Genomic DNA, 10,651 nt, shown 5'->3' on the forward strand with positions numbered 1-10,651 from the left:
CTGTTGCTACAACCTATTTATTTGGTGGCAAAAATTCTGATAAGATTCAGAAGAAGTAACATTTGCGCACTTGTAAAATATTATATTTGAAGAATCGATAAAGGGAAATTAGTGAACAAAGAGTAATTAAGTTCCTTTTGCTTGAGGAAGAATTGAATTAGATAGTAATGTAAGAGAAATCGTAAGTAAGAAGTCATAAATTCCTGGTCCGCGCTACGCGGGCATTCTGCAAACCTGCTCGTGCAGAGGGATGATTTCTAAAATTGCACATCCCGACGAGAAAAGGGAAATTATCAAGACCTGACACGTACATTTACATGCATTCATACTCGCAAACAAGAATTTGACTGAGCACTATTTTCCAAACAAGCGTAACCTTGACGAGCTCCATCACCAACACACAGCTAGTTCAACGTAGCATTGGAGGAACAAATGAACTCATTTTGAACAATAAATTGATAACACATGCAGAACTAATAATCATTGTGTCAGGAAAAATGGCATCTGATCTATGTATATAAATGACTTACAAATTACATGCTGCTTCAGAGTCAAAACTCTTCCATCTCTCTCTCTCTCTCTCTTTACGCGAAAAGTATCTCTCAAATTATGCACGACACAAACATGAGACTGAATCGTGTGGGGAGAACGGATCCATCAGTAGCATCTTTTGCAAATCTTCCAATTCTGAAAGCCATGCTTGTCTGAATAATTTTCCCCACGGTAGAACAAGCCTGTAGAAAACATTCCACACCAGCACCCACAGGTCCTATGGTTCCTAACATCTAATCTCATATGAACCAGCCTTTGTAATATAACGGACCCACTCAACTGTATTGTACCCACTCTTCTCCCATACCTGCAGAAATGCAGTAGTAGTTAAAGAGCCATTTCTATTATAAAGAAACCACTCAGCCACCAGCCAATGAAAATACCTTCAGAAAACGCACACGCAATCCAGATGCTGTAAACATAGGAACCTGCAAAACAAAATAGGTCCATATCAATCTTTGTTTTACATTTGCTTGTAGTCAATCAATCTTTCTCAAAACAAAATCAGCGCTCAATTAAGAGGAGAAACAGGGCCCTAAATACTCGAAATTAATGTACACGTTTAGTTTAATTATACCAAGTACCAAAGTGAGACTAAGCTGTTTATATCATCTCCCATGTTCTTTACTTTGCTGTGAACAATTCATCAATGTAACATGAGTGAGAACAGAAGATACCAGGAACAACAAATAAAGGGCACATTGCAGTTTTAATCCCCTAAATTTTGGACTAATTCCACTTCAGTCTCTTACAGTTTGAATACATTTCATCCTTCTCTTTTGTACCAGTCTCATTTCAGGTCCATGAGATTTAACTTTGACATATTTGCTTCTTTTTTCACTTTAGTGCATTGTTAATCATCCTCAAAAAGCACAATTTTAGAAGAATAAGTAAACAAATGTCCCAATACTGAAACATGAAAGCCAAAAGTAGGATGAAATTCAACCAAATGTATTGTAACTGAAACAAAAGGAACTAAATTGAGACTGATATTAATCGCAAGGGATGAAGTCTAACATTTAGTTGCCCACAATTAAAGAGATGCTAATTTTGCATTGCTCAGCACCTAGTACTGTGATCTGGGACCCGAAAACTACCCATCTAAACTTTTGTTAAGTAATTTTCCTACATTCATGACACCTAGCATTTGAACTTGGAGAAAAATTATATCATGCCTCAGAAAAGGAAGAAAAGTTCGTTTTGCAATCCCTACTCTTCCCAGCCTAGCTGATGAAAGAAAACCTTTTGTGGACCTGTTATCTTAATCATAAAGTTGTGACACTGGGAACATAACATGATAGACAATTGAAGAAAAGGCTTGTAAACATAGAAATTGGTAAGATACCTGAAACTCCATCTGAATTGGTGGCCTAGTCCAAGACTTCTTTTCTGCCATTGTGGAAATCAACTCCACTTCGGCACTTAGTGTTGGCTCAGTTTGTCCAGGAAATTTTCTAATCCTGCAAGATACAAAAAGAAAAGGAAACTGATGTTACTGTAGACCAACAGCCACCATTGAGGATTAAGGAATACCTAGAACAGGATAAATAGTAGTTTAGCATAAAAATGTGGTCTAAAAGGTATGCAACTAAAAATCATAGGCTGTCTTCAACAAACTAACGAACATTATGTACCATGACCAATAGACAAAAATCTTGAGTCTACTACATCCCGACAGTCTCCTGCCATATAGCTACCAGGTATCAACGGTGTTTTTAATCTCTCAAAGAAGTTAAGCTCTCCACAGAATATAAATACACTTGTACGATGAGCTTTACAATTATCACAAAAAAATATTATCTTAATTTTATAAGCTGACGTGTCTTAAAATGTTACTGTAGCATCTGCTTTAAATACTAAACAGCAGCACTCCAATAAAATGTATTCTAGGCACCAAGGAGAATCAAATTCAAGCCCAACAGAAATGATGTGCAAAATCTGGAGAAGAAAAAAAGCCAACCAATGAATGTACATGAAGAACAATTTCAGCAACCTATATAAGCAATATAAAAGGTACTTGCAAGAGGATGTTATTCTACAGTAGCACTCCTTTGCATATGCTTGTCTTGATCAGACAGAATTGTGGTATACATTTATTGAGAAGGATAGCTCCATTATAGTTAGAGTAATTACATACAGATGCAAGACAGAATATTGCATCAAATACTCACTTCCAGACCAAACAGTCAATAGATGCATTGTATTTCGCTCGACCGGATGTAACTTGGAAGCTCGTTTTTGCTGTTTGTTTTGGTACTGGAATCTTGACGACAACGCCAAGTGCAAACATTTTTGCACCAAAAACACTCTTAACCTGTATGCAAATATACAAACTGAGCAAATGATAACAGCAAGTAGATTGCATATATATACAAAAAATAAGATGACAAACCTTAACATTCACTTCCATGCGTGTACGGCCAAGTTCCTTGATAGTTGGCAATACCCGGAAAGGGAGATTCACACCCTCAGTGATACGGTACCTGAAATCAAAGTACATGCGTGTCTAATCAAGAATGAACTAAACAGAGCCATGTACGTGGAAAAACAAAATAAACTAAACCAACAAGCCTCATAATTAGAGAAATGAAGATTACATAAAATGGATTCGTATAAAATTAAGTACGTTGTCAGAAACAGAATACACAAACTGCTAACTTATATCAGATGCTCATGACTACAACATCCTTTGGCTGATGTCAAAACGAGGTAAGAAACTATTCAGAATAACCCCACCCACTCAACTATCCCACCACATGCACCCCCAAAAAAACTTGAGAAAAGGAAAAACGAAAAATAAATCTTTAAAAAAACTGTCATCCAAGAATTCAATTTGAATACACTAGAAAATTTGACCAACTTTCCTACATACTCGAATGAGGAGAAATTTTTATTTGTCATCAAATCTTGGTATCAATTGATACCTAAATAGTACAACTCCCCAGAGTGTGAAAAGCAGAAACCAGACTGTAAAATTACAGCATTCTAAAATAAAAGATCCTCCAAGGAGAGGCATTTTGCTCAGAAGGAAAAGTACAACCCAGCAATTTTTCGATAGGCTTAGGTATTATAAAATATTTGCAACCAAATGTATTCTGCATCTAATGTTCATGTATTCTCTGTATGCACTTGGCAAGCAATAGACTCAAAAAAAAGCCATCAAGAAGCCTACAGTTTGATCTGTAGCAATTGCAGTATGTTGTTTTTTAATGCGAAGATGAACACACATAAATGTAAAAAGGACAACAGACTCAGTTATTTTGGATGTTACATTACTGCTTACAGCCACTATCAGAGCCCAGCATCAGAAAGTAAAAGCATGTGAAAAAAAATCTTGTGACAATCATCCAAGGGGGAAAAAAAAAGAGAAACGGGAAACCTAGCACAGTTTGCTGAGGGACTACAAGCTTACTTCATCAATTCAAATTCACCATCAGGAGGAACAAAGCTGACCGTTTTCTCTGAGTTGAATCTCGTCAAATTTACACATTGATGGAAGGTAACGTCATCAAGCTCAATAGTTTTGCCACTGCAAAAATTACATACCACTCAGGCAAAAGACATAGTAGAAAGAGGAAACCTGATCAAGCATGTGCTAACCAAATTAGCTTGTAAGCAGCAAATCTGTCAGAGTCTGAGGAAAAAATAAGAAAAAGTATCCATGGCAGAATATAAAGTACCAATTTGTGAACATTACATGTGTAGAAAAAGCTGTCCTCAGACTTTAAAACAATAAAACAGCCCAAAGAGGAGCAAACAATAAGGTCCTTCACCCTTTTACAGCAAGGAAAGGTTACATCTAACCACTATATCCAAAATGGCAAAGAAATACAAAGAGGAAAAAGCCAACATTCTAACTTTTTGTACTTTAAAGTACAACCCATTTTTTTAAATAACATATAAGCAGTACTAAAGGCACCAAATGGTTGCCACCCAGACCACAACGAAAAACTGTGAATGCAAAAATCTATTTGCTTGATAAAAAATATTCAGCAATTCATAGGCATTCACTCAAAGAACATCAATAAACCCGAAATTAATGGGTACTCCGGTTCTCAGTTGTGCTATTTTCTTAAAAGCTCCACTTGACGCCGTCTTTCCTTCCTCTCCAAAGTGACCAAAAACTATGGAAAGGTTCAGAAACCAAACATGAGTCCCTACCAACCTCAGGCTGCAATACGCTCCATCGGAACAAAAGAACTTTCTAAATTACCAAAGAGTTCTATTCTTTTTATTCATGTTGCCACAAAAGCCAAGGGTGAAAAATCACAAATTACCTCTTCGTAGGACGTGATTTTATCTGTGACTCTTTCTCCAGGCCAATCTTATCATTCAAACCCAACTTTAAATCAGGCATTCCAGAAAGGAAGCACTTCATGAGAATTTTCCCAGTTACATCACACCGCAAAACACTACCTATAAGTGTCAAGCTGATATAAGAAAGCAGCATACATGAATATAGAGCAATACATCCTTTAGGCTAAATTGATCTTACCTTTTGAAGACATAAGAAGATTGACGCTTTCCACAATATCTAGAAACACCTATTAACCAAAAACAGTATAATTAATATCAACCCCAATTAAGTTCAACGAACAAAGTATCAAAGAAAAAGGAAAAAGAAATACCTCATTCTTCTTGTATACAAGACCCTCTCTACGCCAGCCAACAGCACCAGTAACTTGTAAAGTTGCATTAGGCACCGGTCTTTCTGCAGCCTGTTATGGAATTCAAATAGAGATTAGATCAGTATTCATATAATACTCGTACACAGGGACTCTTCAAAACCAGTACACCATGAACATTCCCAAATATTTCCAAAGAACAAGCAAACATCTAACCTTAGATGAAAAAGGTGAGCGTACACCTTCTTGTGTGATATAAAGCTTCAAGATTTCCGGTGAAAGATTTTGTGGATAACCAAAGTCCATTATCTCTGCATTGAAATCATAACATCAATTCAATGGCCTGTATGAAGATACTAGAATTCTGAATGAAATGCATACAAAAATCTACAAATAGATACATGTCAACAATGCAGCTCTAACCATGCAAATAAGTAATCTCATCCACACAAAAGAATGCAATTCACACCCCACAAGATATACAAATTGACAGAAGAAATCCGCAAAAGATTAACACAAGGTAAGGCACTAAAAACAAGCTTTTGGTACTCATCCTGAGTCTTAACAAGCAGATTGTTTGGCACACTGATAACAACAATATACAGATCAATGACAGAGGAAATGCAGATTTACAAGTGAATATCTAAAAGGTACTGATCAAAGATGTCCAAGGTGGAAGGTGAGGAGTGTACCGTCCAACAGCTCATAGATTAAAACAAAATTATTCCGAATAGCATCTTCATCAAAAGCCCCGCCAAAATAGGATTTGAATAAATTTACCGCCTGTGGGAAAAAAATAAAAGTTGAAAACGGGGTTAGATCAGTTAAAGAAATTAGCTGCTCTTAAAAATATAACAAATTTTACTTGTCAAGCCAATATGAAATGCAGACTGCACACAAGGCATGGGTTCTGTTGTACAAATAAATCAATAGATGAATACATACTTTTTTTAAACTACCAACATGAAAGAACTGAATTGAACCAGAGATGAAGGCAGTTATCAAAGAATATCAAACTAACTATAGGTGATAAAGCAGAGACAACACATGGGGCTGATGCAGCCATAAAGAAATTAAGCAAAGATAAATTTCGAGAATATTGGACGTTTTACTTCAAACATAAAGCATTACTTCATTAGCTTAATCCATATAAAACGTGGGCAACCGAAATGTAGTAGTATCCAGTGTAGGAAAATCACCCCGATCTCCTCATGTTTTATATTCTAAATTATATAAAGTAATGGTAGTATCATAATTCCAAGAATTTCTGGAGTTTCCACAAAACAGGAAAAGGGTTACTATCCAGAGTCAAAGTTATGTCATAAATTATTTATTGTATGTCTTCTGTTTCTCAATGTCCATTTTACCCCTTATATTGCAACTTTTCTCGTTAGTAATTAAATTATAAGCTTTCCCAAGAAATCATACTTATCTTGCATTATGCTACACTATTTTAACTTAATTGGTGCTGACCAGTTGAACCCTTGAAAAATTCCTGGAATGGTATCCTCCTCTTACCTACTGTGAGAAAATGCACAACAATTCCAAGTGAGCTACAATTTACATGGATGAAACTAAACCACCATTCACATTACTGTTTGGACAACAATCCTCCGACCTTTTCAGTTTCAAAAACTTTATCTCCTTAAGTTTTACCCCATCCATTGTTCAAGTAGAATCCCTTCCAAGTTCATAGTTCTCATCCAATTTCACAACAAGCCTTCGCAAGACAGACCATGTGCCATCACCCTCAAAGCTTTGCTGCCTCAAGGATATAAGTTATACATTGACCCCAGAACTTAATAGTAGTACCCTCGTCCCAACATCTAGTAATTTATCCCAAGCAAGCACATTAACACCTTGACAACTTTAGCTAAAAGTCTATTTAAACACCTTTCAAGCTTACCATGTTTATTGAGGTTTTGTCATTTTGTTTTATACATATACACCTCAATACCTACACAAACTCTATTCAAGCATCGGCAGTGTTGTCATTTGAATGAAGGGAGTGGTAAGGAAACCATATTACCCTACTAACACCAATTCGACAAGCAAGCAAGACATAGAGCTTAGTAATTATAACAAACTTCAGCTGTAAAAGCTACGTCACAACTTATATATAAAAAAAAAAAAAAACTTCCACACACTTCTTAAGTGTATGAATTAGGTAGCAGCTGAGTACCTCAACAACGAACTTAAATGCACAAGCAACATTGGCATTGCTGCTCACAACAATCACAATGTAGACGTTACTGATTCTCATGTAAAAGAAAGAGCATCCTCCAATCTGGCGCACTGGGCATGTTCCGAGCTCTTTTGTTTGCATTATATGCATTCGAAAGGCATCAACCATATTGCCCCTGATAAGAATGAAGAAGAGCATGTGAGCTAAACTTGTTTGCAAGGTCACGTGATAACAGAACTTCTTGCAATAAGATAAAGACAGAACTAAAAATTCATAAAATAATAGCAACAATAATAACTGCCAGACCAGCCAGAAAAGAACTGCACAAATGGGGCTTGGAACTGGAAAATAAAATGGTTTTAGAAGTTCAATCCTCCAATTGGTCAACTTGAAAGTGAGCCAGTTGTTAAATAATATATTAACTTGTATTCCTAATGAGGGAAAAATTGTATATTTCCTAATCAAGTTGATATTTCCTCATCAAGTTGTTAAATAATATATTAACTTGTTTTCCTAATGAAGAAAAAATTGTATATTTCCTATATGGGACAAGAAGAAAGGGTCGGCTTTAACAATTAAACACATAATGATATTATACTATCGCAGAAATTATGAACATGAGATACTTGACACATTATTGGGCACATCTGCTGTACAAAGGACAAAGTTGGAAGAGTTTGAAATGAAAATGGATATGAGTTGTTTCTAACAGTAGTTGAGAACTTGTGATATTGAAAAATTGAAAGATTCTATGTCCCTTCAAGATTAGGGAAGCGATATAGATGCCAGACTGGCTTGGCTGAATGAGTGACAATCTGCTTTTTCTTGCCTTCCTCTTTCAGATGAATTGATTAGTGTACTCAGTCTAGTATCGCAGCCCTTACTTTTAGTCAGATAAGGCCCCTTTTTTCTCTTAAGCGTACAATATCTGCTCTTATCCAGCGTTTGAATTGAAAAATTTTGTCAAACAGGCTTTGCATGTGATTAACTCTCATTTCAGTAGGAAGAAAGGTACACATAATACTATACCATCAAGTACAAAGAAAAGGCTTCATGAGGTAGAATTACGAAAAGCCAGACTAAGAGAAAAACGAATTGGGAGCAAAAAACTCCTAAAACAGCCTAATATTGTTGGAAAGAGATGTTTCTTATCATATTTAGATGTGGAATGTGGTGCATCATGTAACGCTGGCAAATAAGCAAAGTAGTTCAAAGCTAATCTATTATCCTCCTAACTATATCACTGTGCCGTCATTAACTCAAAACAAAACTATATGCGTTATTACTAAAATTTCCAAATGTCCCACCTGAAAAGCTAATTAGTTTCAAAACCTCTGAAACTTTTACTAGGCCTCGTATCCTAGTACTGCAGAGTAATTATTTTTAGCTGGTTGCCAACTGTCAAGATTTTTTGTCGTCTGGATTGAAGCAAGACTTGAGCTTTTTTAAGCTTAAGAAGAGCAAATGAAATGAATCCGGCACAAAGCAATATCAGATCCTAAAACCAACTCGAAGAAGAAAAATTGAATCTATAGAAGCCTCATTCTGCAGAATACCTACAATTTTTCTCCTTCATACTCCCCCGTTTACTCGAAAGATGGTAAAAGATAAAGTTAAACAATTCAACAATATTTCCACTACTTTAAAGCAAAATTAGACACTCAAAAGGAAAAAAAACGTCGCAAACATCAAGCTACTGCTACTTCGTAGAATCAAATCACTCAAATTAAATCGCATAATAGGAAAAATCAGAGGTAATTGTAGGTCTTTTACCCGACGTCATCGCGGTAGAGGCGATTGATGAGGACATCGCCGCGAAGATTTAAGAAATATATAGCCGACGCCGCCACCGGCATAATTCAACTCCGATTTCTTCCTTCCCCCAATTAGCTGGTACTCCTAGATCAGATGAGAATGAGATCCAGGGTACTCAATTCGACCCTCGAGGTGTCATACAACAACCAAAAAATTGCATCAATTTTAGATGAATGAAAATGTAAATGGAGAAAATGTTGATGCTGAAATGGTTCAAGTAGTAAGATCTGAATTTGTCTGCGGAGCTGTTAAGGAAAATTACGATAGCATAGAAGAAACGTTTCTCCTGGTCAATATCATCATACTTTTCCCTTCCTTTTACCAAAAAAAAAGCATTTCCCTTCCACAGTGTGTTTATTCCACGTGCATTTCACATGACTTCTCTTCAATTTTTTTCCTTTTTTTTTTTTTGGTGTAGACTACAAAATAATTATACCCAAAGTTGTATAGTTTTTTTTTGGAAAAATGGCCAATTTAGGCCTTGTTTGATAACCTCATTCGCCACTTCAATTTAATGGATTTATATCTTAACATGTTCAAACGAATTTGATAACTAAAAATTGAATATCTGAATTAATTAAGTAGTTATTTACTTATCACTGAATGTGATATACACTCAAATATATTAGATTTAATATTTAATAATTTAATGGATTCAGATTTCATATTTTAGTTTTCAAACTTTAATTTTATCAAATACACCCTTATCTTTAAATTTTTTTTTTCGTTGATTTCATCCCTTATTATTATTTTAGTCAATTTGATCTCTAAACTTATACTACAGTTCCAATCAAGATCTCAATGGCGGCGCCACCGCATAAATTCAATCGGACTCCTAATCGAGCAACCAAGAAGGGGTATTTTGGGGATTTTTGGTGTTGGGGTTGTAATAAAAAGAAGTAAATTGATGAAAAACCCCAATTGTAAACTTGGGGTTTACCCAAAAAAAGGAGATCTGCCCAAATTTTTCAAATTCGTGTACAAAAATCACTACAATTAAATGCATCCGAGGAGGAATTGGGACAAAAATGCTTAGGAGTGTGCATCGAATTCAATTTCAGTAAATCAAAACTCTGGATTTGGAATCTTTGAAAATTGGAAGTTTCGGAATCTTTGGATATTGGAAGTTTCGACCGATTTCAATTTCGAATTCACAAATTTTGATTTTGATTTCATTTCGGAATTTGGTAAACTACTGAATTCACCGAATTCGGTAAACTTGTAAGTGTATAACATAATTTTGCTAAATTAGATGCTAATTTTTGTTTCCATACAACAAACTTAATTAGACTCACTATTATTATATAATATATAAGTAGTAGTTAGAGCTTAGAGGTATTATTATATCATATAAATATTTTATATTACATAGATGTATTAATATATATATATATATGCATATGTATATTATGTATAAGAATTTGAATTCAAAATAGGTACTTGATTTACTGATTTCCAAGGAATTTTTTATTTG

The 10,651-nt window shown here is 35.2% G+C and overlaps 1 protein-coding gene across 1 annotated transcript; it reads right to left on the reverse strand.

The window, feature by feature from the left end:
* Positions 1-438: 438 nt before the first annotated feature.
* LOC140012939 (AP-2 complex subunit mu) lies at positions 439-9,529 on the reverse strand. The gene is made up of 13 exons (XM_072061578.1): positions 9,136-9,529; positions 7,360-7,537; positions 5,870-5,960; positions 5,394-5,488; positions 5,181-5,270; positions 5,048-5,096; positions 4,830-4,968; positions 3,965-4,081; positions 2,945-3,035; positions 2,724-2,866; positions 1,898-2,012; positions 936-980; positions 439-859 (listed from the first exon to the last, which is right to left on the reverse strand). Exons 1-13 carry the CDS (start codon positions 9,216-9,218, stop codon positions 779-781), a joined length of 1,317 nt encoding a protein of 438 aa, XP_071917679.1. The 5' UTR covers positions 9,219-9,529; the 3' UTR covers positions 439-778.
* Between the last annotated feature and the right edge of the window lie 1,122 nt (positions 9,530-10,651).

Source organism: Coffea arabica, chromosome 8e (genome assembly GCF_036785885.1).
Source record: "Coffea arabica cultivar ET-39 chromosome 8e, Coffea Arabica ET-39 HiFi, whole genome shotgun sequence".
Lineage (NCBI taxonomy): Eukaryota > Viridiplantae > Streptophyta > Magnoliopsida > Gentianales > Rubiaceae > Coffea > Coffea arabica.